At 40.8% G+C, this 22,966-nt stretch overlaps 1 protein-coding gene across 4 annotated transcripts in view; it reads left to right on the top strand.

The window, feature by feature from the left end:
• Positions 1-22,966, top strand: part of FOCAD (focadhesin) — a 334,210-nt gene that overhangs the window by 19,274 nt on the left and 291,970 nt on the right. For all 4 annotated transcript variants that reach the window (XM_066257344.1, XM_066257347.1, XM_066257346.1 and 1 more), the window contains exon 2: positions 19,585-19,678. In XM_066257344.1, the coding sequence (XP_066113441.1) occupies positions 19,622-19,678 (57 nt within the window). In that variant the 5' untranslated portion in view covers positions 19,585-19,621. The remainder of the gene's footprint in view (positions 1-19,584; positions 19,679-22,966) is intronic.

Genomic DNA, 22,966 nt, shown 5'->3' on the forward strand with positions numbered 1-22,966 from the left:
AAGAACCTGCAATGGCTTCCTCTTGATCTTCCTGCTTCTGGACATTTCTTCCAGAACATTCCATTGTTATTTCAAACTATATTTTTACAAGTAATTTCATTCACCCCACATTTTCTGTCTCTCAAGCTGTGTTTTGAACTGTCACATGGTGGGGCTACCTGCCAGCCAAGCGTTCATTTGCAGCAGTGTGGCCATCTGTGTCTGTGGTAGTGTTTGAGCAATCATTTGGGCAAATAATTGCTTTCATTTCTTTTAATGAATATTCATTTATTTAAAAAATGGAAAATGTAAATATGAATGAGTTGACATCAGTGGCAAGAAACATGGATTTACTAAAGATCTACACTAATTGACATGATGAAAGTGGGCAATCTTTATCCTTTGTTAGATGCTGGTTAGACTTAAACTAAAATGGTCAATGGTGAAATGAAAGTACCCAATCAAGGAACATACACAAAAGTGGGAGATGTGCTGGTGGTGGTGGTGTCACAGGATGAGCATTGTTTAGATTCTTAATTTTTATGTTTTGTGCCTGGCAAGGAGTGCCCTTGTACTATGTAACTTTTGCACATTAGACTTAATTACATGTTTTTAGGATTGCCGTATATATAATATGAAGATCCAGAGCTGTTTGCACGTGCTGATGAATTGCTTTGGAAACCTGATCTAATACTATCCAATCCCACTTTTTAAAAAAGATTTGCTTGATTCTCTGGGATACAATAAATATAATAATAATAAAAAGGATTTGGATTCAGACTGAGAATAATAGCTAACTGTATGACCAGTAGCCATGGCCACCGTCACAGCTGCCTGGCCAATGCAGGTTCGCATTTGATTTGGACAGACGGTAATGAAATAATGGAGCCAAGAACTGGTGGGCCATTAGCTTTATCCTAGCTTGTACCCAGCGCACAGGAAATACACACAGTGGGAAAACACTTCCCTTTTTGTTCAGGGCTCCCAAAGCCACTGACTTATCCGAGTTTCCTAGAATCAAAGGTTTCTAGCTCACCAGCCTTATTCATCTCTGTTCCCCATCTCCTTTTCTCTGCACAAACTGGCTTCTCCTTTAGCACTCTGCCATCTTAGCTGCTTCTCCTCTCCTCCACGTGGCCTTTCACTGCTTTCCTCCAGCATGGGCTCCTCTGCCCCATTTTATAGTGGAGAAATCAAAACCTTTAATCCAATTACAAACAAGGAAGTCTCTGATACAAAGTCACTTAGGGTGGGAAAGGCTTAGTCTTAAAACTAAGCCTTAGGCTATAACGACCCTGCCTGCTTACAGCCTGTCCCCACACTCAATGCAAACTATAAGCGAGCAAACATATATATCATATTTACAAACTTATTTGACCAACACTAACATTTAAAATGTGTTATGTGCCTGGCTCTGAGTGAAGTACTTTAATAGATTATGTATTTTAGTTTTGCAAAAAAACCCCCCAAACCCCAAAACTGTCAGATATACTTTATAGAGGAGTGGTGCAGTGGATAGAGCATCAGACTGGGACACAGAGAACCTGGGTTCGAGACTCTGAGGTCACCAGCTTTTGCACTGGCTCATCGGGTTTGAGCAGGGCTCACCAGCTTGAGCCCAAGGTCGCTGGCTCGAGCAAGGGGTCACTCAGTCTGCTGTAGACCCCCAGACAAGGCACATATGAGAAAGCAATCAATGAACAACTAAGGAACCGCAATGAAGAATTGATGTTTCTCATCTCTCTCCCTTCTTGTCTGTCTGTCCCTATCTGTTCCTCTCTCTGACTCTCTCTGTCTCTGCCACAAAAAAAAAAAAGAAAAAAAAAAAAGAAGAATGTGAGCTTTGGTGACTGACTGCATGGGTCATACCCATGCTCTGCTTCTTACATAATTAGGCAATTAATTTTGACCTCTTTTTGCCTCACTTGGTTTTCCATATAAAAATGAAGCTAATAATAGTACTTGTGTCAGGGGTTTGTTTTGAATATCGGGTGAGAGAATACATGTAAAGAGCTTGACAGTGTCTGCCTGGCACACAGTAAAATTTTCAATAAATCCTGGCCATTAATACTGCTGTAACCTCAGGCAAATTACTTCCTGAGCTCCTTTTTTTCTCATGAGGGAAATGGAGTTAATACTATTTACCTCCGAGTTATTGTGATGATCCAATGGGATTTGTTACTTTAAGTATTGTGTGGCTAACAGGAACTGTTTCATCCAACATTGTAATCTAAATCCAAGGTCGTGCTTTGCATTTATACAGTGAATCTTTATTGAACAGGTACCTCTTACGTTGCTAGGATTCTAGTGTTGAAAAGGAGAGACCAGTCCCATGTCCTCAATAGTTTGCATTTCACTGGTAGGTTGGTAGAGAGGGGCAGCAGAAATAAGTAAATGATGATCATCCGAGTTTGTGATCAAAACTATGAGGGGTACGACAGTGGTCACTGGGATAGTGGGTAGGGAACTCCTTGAGGCTTGGGATAGGGAAGGCTCAAGGGAAGATGTAAGGGTGAGAGGCGTCAGCTGTTTGAACAACAGCAAAAACAGTTGAGGCTGAAGGGCCTAAGAGTTCCAGATCTGGACATGGAAAGAACTTGGGGGTTCATGGAGTGTTGGGCAGATAAAATATATTATGCTCACTTTGTTAAAGATGACGCTGCCCACGTGGAAGCCCATCACCCAGGTGATGATATTGGTTGCCCTTCTTGCTTGAGATGGGCGTGATTATATTAATGTGTGTTGGGGGTGGGCTGTGGGCAGGCAGGATCCTTGTAGCCTGGGGCTTGGTTTTAGGACTAAGCCTTTCCCACCCTTTTGGATGTGGGGTGGTGCACTCTTATGAGGAATCCCATTATGCCTCAGATAAGTGACTTTGTAACAGAGACTTCCTTGTTTGTATATTGGATTAAAGGTTTTGGTTTCTACACTATAAAGTGGGGCAGACCGAGAGCTTGCTCTTTCTCGGTTCCTGAGATTAGCATTAGAGGAGAGATTAAAGAAAGGAGAGCAGAGAAAGGCCACAAGGAGGAGAGGAGAGGCAGCCAAGATGGAGGAATGCTGAAGGAGAAGCCAGTTTGTGCAGAGAGAAGGAGATGGGGAACAGAGGTGAATAAGGCTGGTGAGCTAGAAACCTTTGATTCTAGGAAACTTGGATAAGTCAGTAGCTTTGTGAGCACTGAATGAGTGGGTTTTGGAGCCCAGTGTGTGTTTTTACTTGCCCCCGGGTGCAAGCTAGGATTAAAGCTAATGGCTCACCAGTTTTTGGCTCCGTTGTTTCATTATCGACTGTCCGAATCTAATGCTAAACTGCATGGGCCAGGCGGCTGTGATGGTGGTCGTGGCTACTGGCTTTACATTTGGCGTAGTCTGTGACAGGATTCTTTTTTTTTTTTTTGTATTTTTCTGAAGCTGGAAATGGGGAGAGATAGTCAGACAGACTCCCGCATGCGCCCGACCGGCATCCACCTGGCACGCCCACCAGGGGCGATGCTCTGCCCCTCCGGGGCATCACTCTGCCGCGACCAGAGCCACTCTAGTGCCTGGGGCAGAGGCCAAGGAGCCATCCCCAGCGCCCGGGCCATCTTTGCTCCAATGGAGCCTTGGCTGCGGGAGGGGAAGAGAGAGACAGAGAGGAAGGAGGGGGTGTGTGTGGAGAAGCAAATGGGCGCTTCTCCTATGTGCCCTGGCCGGGAATCGAACCCGGGTCCCCCGCACGCCAGGCCGACGCTCTACTGCTGAGCCAGCCAATCGGCCAGGGCTGTCTATGACAGGATTCAATACAGTTTGGTATGGAGCCACCACCACCTTTGAGCGGTGGAGTAGAGGACTGGCTAGTGTTAGGGTTCCCCATGTCTGTCCTTTTGGGGACCGTAGGCTGGCTGACTTTTACAGCCATGCATGAGGAAACCGAGAGCTCTGTGGAAGAGGCTGCCAGGACCTGCAAACCGAGCAGTGGAAGGAGCTAGAGCAAATGAGTGAGAAAGAGATGCTGACCCTGGAAATGGAGCAAGCACCAGAGGAAGCCATCAGGTTCATGAGATTCACCTGGAAATGGACCAGCCGCTGGAGAAGGAATCACAGGTTCATGAGTTGCAGCTTGCCCTGGATGTTGTGGAGAGCCAGCAGCAGCAGGAGGCCGGGGCTAAGGCTGAGGCTGGGGCTGAAAGGTCTACGGAGCAGAATGTGGCGGCATCCCGGGGCTGGAGCCTGGTAGCGGGAGCTGATGTTTCCAGTTCCTCTTTGGAGAATGACGAGAATTGGGCTGGAGTTGCAATCTGCAGTCTCCAGAAGATGAGAGCCCAGCTGGAAGGAGCATCTGCTACGTTCCTGGTAAGTCTGTGATTTTGGGACACCAGAGCTGAGATGGAAATGCTGACTACCATTGCCATGTGCTTCTTTTTGGGACAGTGTAAGACCTGCCAGGATGGCAGAGATGAGGGGGTTGGCTAATGGCCCATGTGTGTGGACTGATTCCTGGACTATGACCAGAGTGAGCACTGGCTCCTTTGCTGGATGGACTTACGGATTTTGGACAATGTAAATACCCTGATGGGGGTGGGGGGCGGCTTTGATGGAGGCCCTCCTCCTACCCCGGGAAGCTTTTCCCATGGCTAGAAAGAAGGCCAAAGACATTTTGCACTTTTGGCAAAGTGCTCAGAGACTGGTGAAATGTACCTTTGTAATTGTTGAAATTGTATGATTTGTCATGTATTTGTAATGTGTGTAATGTGCCTAATTTCCTTCTACAGGGATGCTGGTGTAGATTGTGGGTAGTAAAGTGAGCATAGGGGTGGAGTGTTGGGCAGATAAAATATATTATGCTCACTTTGTTAAAGATGGCGCTGCTCATGTGGAAGCCCATCACCCAGGTGATGATATTGGTTGCCTTTCTTGCTTGGGATGGGCGTTATTATATTAATGTGTGTTGGGGGCAGGCTGTGGGCAGGCAGGATCCTTGTAGCCTGGGGCTTGGTTTTAGGACTAAGCCTTTCCCACCCTTTTGGATGTGGGGTGGTGCCCTCTCGTGAGGAATCCCATTATGCCTCAGATGAGTGACTTTGTAACAGAGACTTCCTTGTTTGTATATTGGATTAAAGGTTTTGGTTTCTACACTATAAAGTGAGGAAGACCAGGAGCTTGCTCTCTTGTTTCCTGAGATTAGCATTAGAGAGGAGAGCAGAGAAAGGCCACATGGAGGAGGCCAGAAGAAGCAGCCAAGATGGCTGAGTGCTGAAGGAGAAGCCAGTTAGTGCAGAGTTTGTGCAGAGAGAAGGAGATGGAGAACAGAGGTGAATAAGGCTGATGAGCTAGAAACCTTTGATGCTGGGAAACTGGGATAAGTCAGTGGCTTTGGGAGCCCTGAATGCAAAGGGAATTATTTTCTTGTCCACCAGGTACTAACTAGGATTAAAGATGATGGCCCACCAGTTCTTGGCTCCATTGTTTCATTACTGTCTGTCCAAATCTAATGCGAACCTGCATGGGCCAGGCAGCTGTGATGGTGGCCTCAGCTACTGGCTTTATGTGGAGCAAACTGGAAGTCTGTGTGGCTGAAGCTCCCTGACAGAGGGAGAGCTGTGTGACAAAATCATGTAGGACCATTGGCTGTGGGAAGAAAAAGGATTTTATTTTGAAGTGCAGTGGGAAGCTACTGAAAGGTCTCAGAAGGTGAGTTACAAGTCAGTTGTATTTTGAATGGGAATCTCATGCATTTTCTAGTCTTGGCTTGGTGTCTATTTCTCTCTTTGGTAATTTATGTGCTAGATCCCACCCTGGTCTTTGATTAGAAATGCCCTGCTTTTCACTAATAGGCATTCATTCCATTATTCACCTCCTTTGACTATCCCACATGGTATAAGGAGGAAACACACGTTATTAGAATAACTGTGTCTAGACCCCGCTGGCTTTTAGGCGCACCTCGTATTGTTATTCACACTACCTTGTGAGGTAGTTCTTCCCATATTTATCCAGTGAGGAACTGGCTTTGGGGTAGTAAGTGATTAACCTTAATTTTAATGGCTAGTGCTGGAGCCAGGATTTGTATCCATGTCCCCACCATCCCCTGTGTACTTTGCTCTCAGTAGGGTTGCTCTGTCATCATGATGATAGAGGTATGTAAGCCTATAAGGATAATCAGATCAAAGATCTTTTCTCATCCTCACAATAGACAAACTTTTTTTTTTTTTTTTTCTGGGACAGAGAGAGAGTCAGAGAGAGGGATAGACAGGGACAGACAGACAGGAACAGAGAGAGATGAGAAGCATCAATCATCAGTTTTTCGTTGCGACACCTTAGTTGTTCATTGATTGCCCTCTCATATGTGCCCTGACCGCGAGCCTTCAGCAGACCAAGTAACCCCTTGCTCAAGCCAGCGACCTTGGGTCCAAGCTGGTGAGCTTTCTGCTCAAGCCAGATGAGCCCGCGCTCAAGCTGGCGACCTTGGGGTCTCGAACCTGGGTCCTCCGCATCCCAGTCCAATGCTCTATCCACTGCGCCACCGCCTGGTCAGACCACAATAGACAATCTTAGGGGTTGCCAAACATGTATGGCACTGCTTCATAGTGCACTGTTCTTATTCATTTGAACATTTTCAGAATGGTTGTTTTAACAGTGTGGTGCTTATGTTGTCTTATGATTGTATTCATTCAGGACTGGAATATAGTGATATTTCCCATGTTCATCTTGGACTACATTGACTTATTTAACACCAGGGAAGTTTACTGTCTTGTAAAATTCCTTTGCACATTTGATCTTTAGCTCTCTTTACAACCAAGAATGCAAGTTAAAGTAACTAACCTATAACTTCCATTCTACATAAATTTAATAATTTACTTTTCGTGAAAAATAAGAAATGAGGTTGATTAGTTAGTTGCAGCAATGAAGAAAAATGTTGTTGTTTAACTTGTAATAAACATTTTACCTGTACTAACTCATTTAACCCTCACAATAACTCTGGTATATGTATTCATTTTACATATGAAAGACCTGAGAGGCACAGACAACTTATATGACTTTCCCAAGGTCATTTAGTAAGTTGGAATTGACATCCAGGTTGTCTAGGTGCATATATACAAAGAAACACCTGGAAAATATAAATATAATTTCTTTTTAAGAGTAAGAATTCTTACTCTGAAGTAAAATTTCCCAGGAGTCTAATTGAGAAAACTTTAGTAATAGTTACATTTCTCCTTGAGAATGGAAGAAATTTCACAATGGTCTAAATTAATTGAATTTATCCAGTTAAATTACATTGACCTCTTTTGAATATTACTCTTTCCATAAAAAATTGGTTAAATAGTTAACAAAGTAATTAACCTTTTTTCATTTTTAAAAATTTCCTAGTTTGTTGTTGTTCCCTTTGTCATGCCTGTTAATAATGAATTTCTATGCTTGCAGTGTTCTGGGTTTCAGAAACTCATTTATTCTATTTCTATTTGTTTGTATTTGAATAAATAGTATGTTTTGGTAACTTCAAATGATAGAAACACGTGTTCTTGTGTAAAAAAATTAGAAACTAGGAACAAGCAAAAATAAGGATTACTCCTATTTATATTTTCCAGGTATTTCTTTGTATATATGCACCTAGACAACCTGGATGTCAATTCCAATTTACTAAATGACCTTGGGAAAGTCATATAAGTTGTCTGTGCCTCAGGTCTTTCATATGTAAAATGAATACCTATCTCTGAGGGTTATTGTGAGGGTTAAATGAGTTAGTACAGGTAAAATGTTTAGAATATTGCCTGGCCCCTACTAAAAACCACATACATGGGCTTTGAAAATTCAAAAGGAAATCACACACACACACACACACACACACACACACCACACACACACTTTTAATTGTTGCTGTTCTGGAGGCTGGCAGTCTGAGAGAGGTTCCAGCGTAGCTGGATGAAGGCCCCCTTCCTGATTCACAGCTGGTGCCTTCTCTCTGTGTCCTCACATGATGGAGGGGCTAAAAAACTTTTATTATGAAAAATATCAAACATATGTAAAAACAGAATAGTGTTATGAACTTTAATGTACCCATCTATTATTAACATTTTCAACATTTAGATATTCTTGCTTGTCTTATTATTCCCTCTTTTTTTCCCCCTTCTGGAGGTAGATGGGAGTATTTTGTATAAAATCCCAAATTTCACATCATTACCCCATAAATGTATTTTAATTTATACCATGTTAATATCTGGGAAGCAGTAAATTATTTTAGAGAACCAATGCACAAAATTTGAGTCTTTTTTTTTTAAGTGAGAGGTGGGGAGATAGAGACACACTCCCCCGTGCACCCCGACTGGGATCCACCTGGCAACCCTGGTCTGGGGGCAATGCTCGAATCAACCAGTGCCTGGGGCAAACGCTGGGACCAACCAAGCTATCCTCAGTGCTGGGAGCCAACGCTGAAACCATTCGAGCCACTGGCTGTGAGAAGGGAAGAAAGAGAGAAGGGGGAGAGGAGAGGAGAGGGAAAAGAAGCAGATGGTCACTTCTCATGTGTGCCCTGCCTGGGGATCAAACCCCAGACGTCCGCACGCTGGGCTGATGCTCTACCCACTGAGCAGAAACCTACCAGGGCCTAATCTGAGTCATTTTTGAGGGGAGAAAATACAAGTAAAATACCTACAAAATATATCTATGCTGTTTACTAGATTTTAATTAACTGAATGATATTTAAAGTGAGATTACTAATGTGGAGATTATAAATATTTAGATTAGACATTTATTAGTCCATAAAAATTTTAAAATGAAAGGTATCTGTTTTATTACAAACATACTATAAAGATTATTTTGTATCAACAAAATATTTATTCAAAAAATGTACTGAGCGCCTGACCAAGCGGTGGCGCAGTGGATAGAGCATCGGACTGGGATGCGGAGGACCCAGGTTTGAGACCCCGAGGTTGCTGGCTTGAGCACGAGCTCATCTGGTTTGAGTAAAGCTCACCAGCTTGGACTCAAGGTCGGTGGCTTGCGCAAGGGGTTACTCAGTCTACTGAAGGCCCACGGTCAAGGCACATATGAGAAAGCAATCAATGAACAACTAAAGTGTCGCAACAAAAAACTGATGATTGATGCTTCTCATCTCTCTCCGTTCCTGTCTGTCTGTTCCTATCTATCCCTCTTTCTGACTCTGTCTCTGAAAAAAAAAAAGAAAAAAAAAGAAAAAATGTACTGAGCAATTTGAGTATTATTTTGGTTTAGCAAAAATATTTTTAAATTATAATATTGGAAAAATGTTACCTCATAAAGATGCTAATTTGAAGACTTTTTGAAGGCTTAGATTGGGTGCTGTAAAAATTTTAAAGATAAAGTCTTTAGATTTAAAACAATAACTTTTTATCATTCTCATAGATTTATATTATTTGTAAATACATACAAATATATGAAATTATTTAAGAACAGTTAGAGAAAAAATATATATATTTTTTTAATTTAATTTTTTTTTTTTTTGTATTTTTCTGAAGCTGGAAATGGGGAGAGACAGTCAGACAGACTCCCGCATGCGCCCGACCGGGATCCACCCGGCATGCCCACCAGCGGTGATGCTCTGCCCACCAGGGGGCGATGCTCTGCCCCTCTGGGGCGTCGCTCTGCCGCGACCAGAGCCACTCTAGCGCCTGGGCCAGAGGCCAAGGAGCCATCCCCAGCGCCCGGGCCATCTTTGCTCCAATGGAGCCTTGGCTGCAGGAGGGGAAGAGAGAGACAGAGAGGAAGGAGGGGGGGGCGGGGGTGGAGAAGCAAATGGGTGCTTCTCCTATGTGCCCTGGCCGGGAATCGAACCCGGGTCCCCCGCACGCCAGGCCGACGCTCTACCGCTGAGCCAACCGGCCAGGGCCGAGAAAATATTTTAACATCAGGTGCTATTCAAGGTAGTGATTCTGTTTCCTAATGGTTTTGTTTCTGACTTTAATACCTACTTCTTCTGGACAGCAATCAGATCTAACTTGGAATTCTTGCCTTTAATCTTATTTTAGACTACCATTTCAAAATCTTTGAGTAAGGTAGCGTGTGATATAACTAAGAAGAAACTCAGTTGCAAAGGCAGGAATTTGATTGCAATTTGATGTATTTCAGTAAATTGAAACTTTGTGAGATCATCAGAATTCATATTCACCTAAATTTGCTCAGCACTTTAATTGTAGATATTAAAATTCTTGGGACATGATGTAGCAATGTGGACCATGCTGGTCATGGCTCATGTTACTGGTGGTAAGGTGACCAACTTTTTTACAATGAAAAGGAGGACAAAAATAAATTGAAGAAAACAATATTGTAAATAAAAGAAACATTTTATTCATTGCAACAATAATACACTATAATATGATAAATACATAATAAAAACATTTGTAATATTTTATATTGTAATTATGCTTACATGCCTATTAATTTTGAATAATAATTGTAAGAAAAAAGTACTCATTTATATACAAATACATCACATCACACGCAATGGATTGACTCTGCATCGATCGAATACGGACATTTACAGATTAGTCTTCCAATATCAAAAAGGAGGACATGTTGGAGGACACTTTTTGAAGGAGGACGGAACTTATGAAAGAAAGGACTGTCCTCCCTAAAGGAAGATGTTTGGTCACCTTACTGATGGTCCAGGGCAACACTAGGTTGGAAATCAGGAAATCCCTCATCTCACCTGAACTGCCCGGATGATTTGCCTATTTGGCAAGTTGCTTACCTACTCTGAAATTCAGTTTCTTAATTTCGCCAAAGGAAAAAAGTAGGGAAGGGAGATGATCTCAGGCTCACTATATTATTATGAAGTATTAGCTACTACAACAAAGAGACCCCAAAATTGAATAGTTCAAACAAAGTACAGATTTCTTTATTTCTCATGTAATAGTTGGAGTTCTGCTCTAAGCTATCATTTAGAGATCCAGGTTCCTTCCATCTTTTTTATTCAACAATGTCCTAGAGCAGCAATTTTTAACCTTTTTCAATTCATGGCACACATAAAGTAATTACTAAAATTGTGTGGCACACCAAAAAATACATTTTTTTTGCCCTAGGTTTAATTTTGATTCATTCACACTGGACAGCTACTGTTGTATTGGCTGTTGTCACTTTTTTATTTGACAGTCTAAGAGAAAAGAGGTCAGTTCTCCTGACTACTAAATAGTCAGGTGTTGCACGTTTTAAAAATTCTTGCAGCACACCAGTGTGCTTTTTGTGACAGATCAGTTGAAAATTGCTGCCCTAGAGGCATTGACTTCATGCACATGATTTTATCTGGGTTGTCGCGGAGACTTGGTTTTGGTTGGGAAGACAGAAAGCAGTTTGTAGCCTGGAAGTAGCACATCACATCTGCTTCAATGCTGCCGGAGAGAACTTGATTACACACATGGTCTTACCTAGCCATACTTGAGTCTAGAAAATGTGATGAAGATGACCAGGCTACAGTTTTTATTAATATTGAAGGAGAGCACGGATATTCAAGTTATTGGTCTCTGCCACATCTACGCAGTTCCTGCTTTCTCTGATTTATAATATTGACCAAGTAGCACTGCCACCACACTTAGTTGCCTTTTGCATTGGCTTGACTTTGAAATTGATTTTAAAATTACTGATTTTAAAATAACATAAAAGTATTTTCTACTTTCAGTCTAACTTAACAATGACTTAGTGATCTCTTTGAGAATGCAATAATTAGAAATTACTATTTTCTTATACTTGCTCTTTAGTGTTAAAAAGTTTTCATTGTGCTTGCCCCATATCTTCCCATTTTTAAAAAAATTATTTATTTATTTATTGATTTTAGAGAGAGAAGTGTGAGAGAAGGGGGGGTAGCAGGAAGCATCAACTTGCAGTAGTTGCTTCTTGTATGTGCTTTGGGTGAGCCCGGGGCTTCGAACTGGTGACCAGCATTTCAGGCTAACACATTATCCACTGTGCCACCAGAGGTCAGGCCCTCTGCCCGTTTTTAAATTAGATTGTTTGTTTGATGATATATCTTCCCATTTTTATGAATCATATAGTTAGGAGAGCTCTAATTGTCTTGTCTTGTTAATTTGGGGTACAGGTGACAATTGGATTTGGAAGCTTTTGAAACACGAGCTCAGGCTAAGCTTGTTAGTATTACATCCTAACAAGTGTGTCAGGATGTACCACAGGGTGATGAAAGAGCACCTGCCTGCTGGAGCCTGGAGAGGATGTGTGGGAACCCTGAGGGACTGAGAGGTGGTGGTTGAGAGAGTAGCAGGCAGACAAATAAGGAGGATAGAAATATTCGACAGAGGGGCAAGGTGGGTGGGTGAAAAATATAGTTTTCTTTTATTAAGAAGTAGGACAGAGCCACACTAGAAGTGTCTGGAATATACCCCTGAGCCACAGTCTTGATAAACTTATAAAATCAGCTCAAATTTATTGGTGCCCATCAGCTTCTTCATAAGCCATTTTTAAAAAGTAGAAAAATAATTTGTCAAAATATGTGTTCTAAATCCTCAGGCTTATGATTCTGCAGCTTAATTTGTGAGAGGAAGAAACTAAACAAACACATAACTAATAATTTGAATAGTTGATAAAGTGTTAGAAAAAAGTCCCAGATTTTGTGTCTCAAACATAGGGTTTCATTAATGTGAATGAAGTATATGTTTTTATCAGTCTGCTGATGACATTGCTCCCCTCCCTCCCTCCCTCCCTCCCTCCCTCCCTTCCTTTTTTCTTCCTTCCTTCGTTTCGAGAGACAGACATATGACAGGGAGAGAGGTGAGAAGCAACAACTCGTAGTTGTGACACTTTTGTTGTTGATTGCTTTCTCATATATGACTTGACTGGGGGGCTCCAGCTAAGCCAGTGACCCCTTGCTCAAGTTGCAACCCTGGGTTTCAAGCCAGTGACATGGGGTCATGTCTATGATCCCATGCTCAAAATGGTGAGCCTGCGCTCAAGCTGATGACTTTAGGGTTTCAAACCTGGGTCCTCAGTGTCCCAGTTCAATGCTTTTACCCATGGCATCACCACCTGGTCAGGCTCTATTGAGCTCTGATTGTGCTCTTCATTCGAAGTTTGACACTGAATACTTTTGTGTGATATATGGTTGTATATTTTTGTATCCTAGAGAAACTGTTGAGAAGGTTGAAAACCTAAAGTGCTTTATCTTGCTGCTTTTTTATTACTTCTAAAGATCAATCGATAGTTTTATTTTCTTGAAAATGTCCTTATGGGACTAAAATGCCTTGACAGCTAAGATGATTGCTTAAGTTAAACAAATGCTTTGATTCATTTGGAACTTAAGATCTCTTTAAAAATTCTCTTTCTGATTTTGATTTAGACAGACAAAAAAGGCACAATGATAGGTTGCAGATAAATCTTTTTAAATCAAACAATATTTTTGTATCATGTGGTTTATGGAGCATATTATGACTAGTAAAGAATGCCATGGGAAGAAGAAACTCTGTTCTAATGTATGAAGTGCCCAAGGGAAGTTGAGATTAAAATAAAGTAGTACATGTACTATACTGCCAATGCTAAAGCAAGTATATGTACTCTTCTTTTTGACTTCCCTAGGAGAATATGGTGTTCTGATAGCTTAAAGGGCCCAATGGTTGTGATTAACCTTGAAATATAAGTCTCTAGGAGATGAAAGACACATTTGTAGCCCACGGATAGCAAATCAAAAATGATATCAGATCATATTCCAGCTTGAGTAGTGGTTTTGAGAATCTTTCATGACTGTTAGGGAAGATAGTTCCTAAGATTTTAAAGTCTTAACATATTAAGTCTCTAAAGTGTCACATTAGAACAAGGGCTGTCTTTTGTAAGCTTAGATATTTACCTTTTATAGTTAGGTAATTATGATAAAAACAGCACCCTTTTACTCCATTGGCCCACCTTCTGGAGACATTTTTCTGGATGACTTGGCCTCTTCACTTCTATAATAATTTGTTGGCCTAACCAGCTGCTCCTCTGGTCTCCAAAGCATTTTGGAATTCCTCCATTCTCTTTGTGTAGCTCTATCTCTGTGGACATTGGGGTAGGTCTACCCTGTGGTACGTCGATGACCCGCTGCTCCTCTGCATGCTGTACAGTCCACCTCCTATTGAGTTAGGTCAGATCATCAGAAAACTCTGCACTTGGACCCCATACGTGAGGCTCATTGGCTGAATTACATGTTACATTATATTTATAACTTTATCCAGGGTTTGTTTAAAAAAAGAAGTAACAGTTCCCTATTGCTTATGTAATTAAGAGTATTGCTTATTACACATCAATTTGTGTTCCATTTATAAAGGTTAATATGAGGAATTTCCTTCAGAGTTTAGGGGCATGAAAAAGTTTGTTTTCTTTGATAAAGGGTATTTTTCCAACTTTTAGATAATAAAAGATGTATAATTTACCTTATTTATATATAATATTTCCTGAGCCTAGAGGCACAGGGACAAATTTGAATGCCAATTGTTGCAATTGCATCAACAAATTTTATAAATCAATTTAAACAGTAGTAATTATGTAAACCAGGAATCAGCAAACTATGGCCTACCTGCCTTCTGTTTTTGAAAATACTATTTTTTAAAATTTTTTAAAATTTTATTTATTTATTTTTTTAGAGAGGAAAGAGAGAGGGAGAGAGAAAGACAGAGAGGAGAGACACACAGAGAGAAGTGGGGAGGAGCTAGAAGCATCAACTCCCATATGTGCCTTGACCAGGCAAGCCCAGGGTTTCGAACCAGCGACCTCAGCATTTCCAGGTCGACGCTTTATTCACTGCACCACCACAGGTCAGGCCTGTAAATAAAATTTTATTGGAGCACAGCCATAATCTGTGGCTACTTTCATACTATAGTGGCAGACTTCAGCAGTTGCTATTGACCCTTCACAGAAAAAATATTAACAATCCTAATGCAGTAGTCACATGAAGGTATGGGTCAGACCAAATGCAGTGAGGGAATTTAGAACCAGGTGATTGCTATTGGAGATGGATATTTGGGAAAGTCTTAATGGAAATTGGCTATGAAAGGTATTTCATCTTTATTTTTTCAAACAGGCTTTTTATTTTTTTCTGAGATAAAGAGGGGGGGCAACTCATTGTTCCTCCTAGTTGTGACCTTGATTGCTTTTCATATTTGCCCTAACCAGGCCTGGAACCAGTGCCCTCTGGATCCAGCAGGTGACCCTGGAGCTCTGGCGACCCCAGCACTTTGGGGCAGCGCTCTGTCCACTGTGCTATCAGCCAAGGCTTATCTTTAAATGGTGGGAACATAAAAGGGAATTTTTATGTGAGAGAGAACAGCATAAGTAAAATCTCTTAGGAATGAGCAATTTTGGAGCATGAGGGACTATTTTGAAATTATTTTAGACAGATTGAAATTAAACAGTAGTGAAAATGTAGTTGAATAGGTGGGACTGTTGTTAGAGGGCTTAAAAACTAGGAATCAGAATTTGCGTTTAATATGACAGGCTCTTGAAAACTCAGTCTTAATTCTTCACAGGGAAATGATGTGATGGAAATAGCATTTTAGGACAATTGATCTGACAGTAGTATATGGCATGAATTCAAGCAAGACTAAGCAGCCTCTGAAGTCAGCCTAGCCTGAAGAATGCAGTTGATGAGTATAGAAGTGGAGAAGAAAGTAGATTCCAAGATGCTGTAAAGAATGAAGTCGACTTTGGGGCTGACTATATTTAGAGAATGGTGGGAGGGAAATTAGAGGAGAATGCGGGAAAGAATAACAGAAATGCATCTGACCAGTGGTGGTGCGGTGGATAGAGCATGTCTCAGGTTTGAATTCCTGAGGTTGCTGGCTTAGCGTGGGATTATGATATGATCCCATGGTCGCTGGCTTGAGCCCAAAGGTCTCTAGCTTGAGCCCAAGGTTGCCTTGTGCCCAAGGAGTCACTGGCTCGTCTGGAGCACCCCCACCCTGCCACCAAGTCAATGCACATATGAGATGCAATCAGTATGCAACTGAAGTGCTGTGACTACAAGTTGATGCTACATGTCTTTCTCCCTCTCTCTCTTTTTGCTAAAAAAACAAAACAAAAAACAATACAAAAAACTGAAATACAATGTTTATGAAAGAAAATAAGGTTTGGATTTGACATCTCTAATTTCTGGTGTTTTAGAGCCTTATATAGAGAGTAAGAAAGTGTTTGGAGATACGGACTAGAGGAAGACTGGGCGGGTTTGAATAAAGGAAGAGAGTACCAGACAGAGACTTGGGAGTGCCTTCAGGAAGGAGGAAGAAGCTCAAGGAGCAGAGAGGACAGAGGAGTAGGAAGAGTGGGTAGAACAGTGTTCCCCAGTGTGTATTCCAGGAAAGGCTGGTTACAGGAATTTTTAGGAAAAAAAGGTGTCATGATCAAATAAGTCTAAGGAACGCTGGTTAAGCAAAGTCAATCATACTTCCTGCATTGGAACCGCTCATATTTTTTAATAATATGCACTTTTATTTAGATCTGTCTTTCCAATTATAGATTCATTTATCCAGTTTTCCACCTGACATCTTCGCTTGGCTGTTTCTTAGGCCTCTAAAACTTACCTGGTCCAAATAGAATTCCTGGTCTTCCCCCACAAAACTTGTTTCCTATCTCAGTTGATAGCAACTGCATATTTTCCTTTTGTAAAATATATGACTTACTTTCCATGGTAAGTCATATATATATATATATATATATATATATATATATATATATATATATATATATATAAAAGATTGTTTTGTTTAATGTATAAAATGTCCTAAAGAAATGAGGTTAAAAATAAAGTTGCTCAGATCAAAAAACCCAGAGTCATCCTGGACCCTTTTCTTCTCTCGTACTGCCGCCTAATTCTTTAGCAACCACGTTGGCACTACCTTCAACAATACCTGGGCCTGACCAGATGATGGCACAGTGTAGATAGAGTGTTGAACTGGGACGCGGAGGACCCAGGTTCGAAACCCTGAGGTTACTGGCTTGAGCGCGGGCTCATCTGGTTTGAGCAAAGCTCACCAGCTTGAACCCAAAGTCGCTGGCTCAAGCAAGAGGTCACTCGCTCTGCTGTAGCCCCCCATGTCAAGGCACATATGAGAAAGGAATCAATGAACAACTAAGGTGCTGTAAAAAAGAACTGATGTTTCTCATCTCTCTCCCTTCCTGTCTGTCTGTCCGTCCCTATCTGTCTCTGTCTTTCTCTCTGTGTCTGTCACAAAAAACAAACAAACAAACAAAAACCCAATACCTGGAATCAGACCACTTTTACCTCAAGTGATTCTATTAAAATCTTACCACATTTTTTCCCTGTACTGTAGTAGTTTCCTATTTCACTCAGGATAAATGCATCAGTTCTTCCTGTAGCCTATAGGCCTTTTGCACTCTTTCTGGAATAGGTCTTAAGCACTTTATTAGCTCAGGGCTTTTGCATTCATTGTTTTCTGAGCCTGTGACATTTTCACACAAATATCAGTATGGCTAGCAACTTCTAACTGCCACCTTTTCTGGAAAAGACCATCCCAGACCACCATATTTAAAATAGAAAGTGTGATGATATGTTTGAAATTGTGCACCTGAAACTGTATAATTTTGTTAAACCAGTGTCACCTCAATTAATTCAATAAAAGGAAAAATATAGAAAGTGTATCTTTTCCTCATGTCTCACCCCTCTCTCTATCTACTTTACTATCTTTCCTCCCCTTAACACTTATCACTTTTTAACATGTTCCATTTTATTTATTATTATTATTTTATTTACTGTCTACCTTTTCTTGCTAGACTGTAAAGTCTGTGAGTGTAGAGATTTTTATCTATTTTGTTCACTGAGGTAGCCTAAACTTTCAGAATAGTTTCTGGCACCCAGTAGGCATCTAGTAAGTGTTTGCTTAAGTGAGTGAGTGAATCTTCAAGATTGCAATACATATCCTACAAAATCCATTTTTTCCCCCAAATCCATTTTTTCCCCGTGAGATCTCTCTCTCTTTTTTTGTGACAGAGAGAGACACAGAGAGGGACAGATAGGGACAGACAGATAGGGAGAGAGATGAGCAGCATCAATTCTCATTGTGGCACCTTAGTTGTTCATTGATTGCTTTCTCATATGTGCCTTGACTCGGGGCCTGAAGCCAAGCAGTCACCCCTTGCTCAAGCCAGTGACCTTGGGTCCAAGCTGGTGAGCTGTGCTCAAACCAGATGAGCCTGCGGTCAAGACAGCGACCTCAGGGTTTTGAACCTGGGTCCTCTTTGTCCCAGTCTGAAGCTTTATCCACTGTGCCACTGCCTGGTCAGGCCTGTGGCTATCTCTTTATTGTGGGTTTCACGGGGACACACTTTGGAAAATTGTTATAACGTCTAATGGAATTCAAAGAGAAGCAAATTTCAAGAAAGGTAAGATTAGTGCAGCTAGGAAATTGGAACTTTGACTTGTGTAAGATAAAGAGTAGATTTAGATAGGAACATCATTTACAGTCTTAGAACAAGTTTTAGCCTGACCTGTGGAGGCTCAGTGGATAAAGCATTGACCTGGAATGCTGAGGTTCCTGGCTCAAAACCCTGGGCTTGCCTGGTCAAGGCACATATGAGAAGCAACCACTATGAATTGGTGCTTCCTGCTCTCCCCCACTCCTCTCTCTAAAATCAATAAATAAAATCTTAAAAAAAAAAGAACATGTCTTAGTGTTCTGAAATGTCAAATTCAAGGGAGTAATGTTGGACCTAGATATTGAAGAAGAAAGCTTGGATAAAATATTCACTCAGGGAGGTTAGCTTTGGAAGAAAGGGAGGAAAATAGTTAAAGCCACAAGTTCACCACAAGGTAACTTCAATTTTGAGATCAGGAGAGCTTGTTTTGCAGTCTGTTATTTTTATAAGTAACCTAAAGTACTACAGTTTTTTGAACGTTATATTGTAATAGGTGACCTAAAGCATCCATTTTTCAAAGTATTATAATTTATTAGGTCGGTGCTGCACGGGAATTGGATAAATTGGGATCCTTAGGAAATCCTCTTACTAGTTCTATGTGCCTTTGATTTATCACCTGCCCTCTTTCATCCTTTTGTGTGCTTTTTTTTTTTGAGACCCCAGTAGGAATAAGAGGTGTGATGTAAATATTAAAAGTTGGTGCTAATTGCTTGGTGGTTCCTTTTTTAGGAGACAAGCAATGTGTTTTGATGTGTGAATTTCTAGGTCATTTTTATACAACCTCAGAAAAGTTCACCTAGGCTTTACACTTGTCACTAGCAGTTGGATTAGTGCTAATGAAGCTTTGTTTCAAAGGGAAGCATAGTTTAAACAATTTTTTGAAAGTTTATTTCTCCCTTAGAACTCTTGATCGATAAAAGAATTAATTTCTATTTCAAACATGTTGAATGTTTAAAGCCATGTTATTTGGGACTTTTGGATTTTCTGAAGGTGGTTTTATAGTGTGAATTCATCTGTTTCTGAATTAGCGGTAAGGGGAAAAACCAAGAGCTTTTGGGCATTTTAGATGATCAGTCATGGCATTTGAGGGCTGAACTGGTTAACAGTGAAGTATATGCAAGGATTCCTTACACTGTAGAGCCCTGCGCTTTATTTCCATTGTTGACTTTGGAATGAGTTACTGTTCTTTCGTGTTATTTGAGGAATAACTGGTTTGAAGTCCTTTTCCGGACTAACAAATGTTCTTTTGTTTAGGTAAGAAAATCTGCATACATACATGTAAGAAGCAAAAATGTCAGAGGATATCAGGAAAAGGTTTGAATTTCCAAATTCTCTTATCCAATCACAGGTAATTTTATTTATTTACTTATTTCTTTATTTAGGCCTCATGGTAACAAATGAACCTTTTTAGTAGATTGTTAATTGAACTTTATATTTTTAACATTATGTTTTATTCTATCTATAGAGATTTAATTTTTTTTTTTTTTTGTATTTTTCTGAAGCTGGAAATGGGGAGAGACAGTCAGACAGACTCCCGCATGTGCCCAACCGGGATCCACCCGGCACACCCACCAGGGGGCGATGCTCTGCCCACCAGGGGGCGATGCTCTGCCCCTCCAGGGCGTTGCTCTGTTGCCACCAGAGCCACTCAAGTGCTGGGGCAGAGGCCAAGGAGTCATCCCCAGCGCCCGGGCCATCTTTGCTCCAATGGAGCCTTGCTACGGGAGGGGAAGAGAGAGACAGAGAGGAAGGAGAGGGGGAGGGGTGGAGAAGCAGATGGGTGCTTCTCCTGTGTGCCCTGGCCGGGAATCAAACCCGGGACTTCTGCACGCCAGGCCGATGCTCTACCACTGAGCCAACTGGCCGGGGCTGAGATTTAATTTTATTAACTAATTCTTATGAGTTAATTTGAAAATTTATATTTGACAGGAAAGTAAATATTTGAAATTGACCAATCTCAGCTTCTATTTACATCATACTTATCATACTTTACTTTTCAGAAATAATAAAACCTTGATTAACCACTTGAATATGTATTTTTGGTCTATAATTATTGGCAACAGAAATAAATGGTTATACATCTACAGAGTATGAGAGATTAATATTTTAAAAAGTATATTCTACCCTATCCAACTATTAAGAATAATAAATTTTAATAATAATGATTTTTAATAAGTAAGATCCTGGATTTAAAAACTTTGGTCTATATACTAACTCACACAGGAGATTATAATTTATTTAAGAGAGCTTTTTAATTATTAGGATTAAAACAAAGATGGCTTTCTGGTTAGCCTTCAGCTAACTAGAAGCATTGTGGTTAATCAAGGTATCATAATAACTTTCTGTTTTGTTGTTGTTTTGTATTTTTCTGAAGTGAGAAGCGGGGAGACAGAGAGACAGACTCCTGCATGTGCCTGACCAGGATTCACCTGGCATGCCCACTAGGGGGCGTTGCTCTGTTGCAACCAGAGCCATTCTAGCACCTGAGCGGAGGCCATGGAGCCATCTTCAGCACTGGAGCCAACTGTGCTCCAATGGAGCCTTGGCTGTGGGAGAGGAAGAGAGAGACAGAGAGAAAGGAGAGGAGGAAGGGTGGAGAAGCAGATGAGGGCTTCTCCTGTGTGCCCTGGCTGGAAATCGTACCCTGGACTTCCACAGGCTGGGCTGATGCTCTACCGCTGAGCCAACCTGCCAGGGCTGGTTTTTTTTTTTTTTTTTTTTTTTTTTTATGAAAGTAAAAACTAAGGGAACAGCAGAAGCATGGCCGAAGACTTAACGACATACAGCATCTTGGATACTTTCAACAGTTGACTTCAGAGATGCCTGCTGTGGGAATTGACTAAGCTGGGTAGTGGGGAAGGAACCCTTCCATGAGGAGAAGAACACTCCTTTTGCAAGGTTCCCTTCTACCTGACTGGGTTGGAGTCATATCTTGTGCATCACAGGTCCTTACCATGAAGAAGAAAATGAAGGCTTGGAGGATACTATCCACAATTTTTACTTTTCTGTGCCTGGAGTCCCTTCATTAGCACAGCTAATCAAGAAATGCCTATATGCATTAGGGTTAAATTAAGTGAAAAGTGTATATGTATTGTAGAAAGAAGGTCTATTTAAACTGTTCTGTTATGGAAAACTAAAGTAACAATGTAGGCTGCTATATCATTGGATTTTTATACTTTAAAATCAATTTAGGCTATATTCTCTGATTTTAACATCTGTGAAATTGGGTTGCATCTAGTCATTGCTGGCAGTAGTCATTATATAGTTCATATTGCCTGTGAACTTGGCCGTGATATTCTAAATGAATATGAAAGAGCTCTGTCTTAATATAAAAGAAAAATTCTGAATCATATGAATCATTGTATAACATAGATTAATTGGCAGCTTTTTTTCTTTCTTAGTGGTACATAAAATAATGATGCATCTTGTAGTTGATGGCCAATTACATTCAGTGAAGTACAGTATATTTTGTAAACAGGAACCAAAACTATTCACTGGTCCTCAATTCTTGTTACTGTCTCTTGAACTAGGGGATATGAGACAGTTTATTAATCTAAACTTAATATTCATAGAAGTGAATGACTTGTATTGCAAAACTGAGGCCATCAGGCCTTGAAGTCTTTAATCATATTTAAATTGTGAAATACAGAAAGAGATGAAGGATTAGGTACTGTGTTTTAATTTGAGATTTTCTGGAAACTTTGCAAGACTGACAAGTGTTCACACTTGTATCATACATTGGTCTCAAGTGCAGGATCAACAGTTGTTGCTGCTGCTGAGTATTTCCAACCTACACACAAAATAGCTGTCACTGTTGCCTCAGTTCCGAGACGGTGGGGTGGGTAGTGCTGAAGAACTAGGAGAATAAGGCTGAGGAGGTAGGAGGTAATGATATTTATGTATTTATGTAATCAACACCCCTATATGAGTCTTAGCTTCAATTTTGGGCCTTTGGACCAAACAAGGATAAGGGAAATTTTTAGAGATTTATTAGACTAAAAGCTTGTTAATGGGCTAAAACCTATGAAAAAATGACAAAGAAATTAAATCATAGAGACTAGAGGAAGGAGAATAGTGTAACCAGGGGAGACCTATTGGTTCAGATCTGTGTGGGCTATAGTCAAAGATGGTGGTGCAATTTCTCCCTCTTCATTAAGGACATGACAAAGCATGATAGAGTTCATTTAGATGCAAAGATGACTTTAAAAGCTGTGAAATTTCTTACTTGTTTTATGGTTTTAATGCAATTTGAACTGAAAATTGAGCAATTTTCTTAACATTTATAAGCTATAGTTTGCTTATTGGGATAAAAATGCTTACTTTGAGAGTTACTATAAAGATAAAAAATTATGTATGTGGCCTGACCAGGTGGTGGCGCAGTGGATAGAGCGACAGACTGGGATGCGGAAGACCCAGGTTCGAGACCACGAGGTCGCCAGCTTGAGCGCGGGCTCATCTGGTTTGAGCAAAAAAATTCACCAGCTTGGACCCAAGGTCATTGGCTCCAGCAAGGGGTTACTCTGTCTGCTGAAGGCCCGCGGTCAAGGAACATATGAGAAAGCAATCAATGAACAACTAAGGTGTCGCAATGCGCAACGAAAAAACTAATGATTGATGCTTCTCATCTCTCCGTTCC

This window comes from Saccopteryx bilineata, chromosome 2 (assembly GCF_036850765.1).
Source record: "Saccopteryx bilineata isolate mSacBil1 chromosome 2, mSacBil1_pri_phased_curated, whole genome shotgun sequence".
In the NCBI taxonomy this organism is placed as follows: domain Eukaryota; kingdom Metazoa; phylum Chordata; class Mammalia; order Chiroptera; family Emballonuridae; genus Saccopteryx; species Saccopteryx bilineata.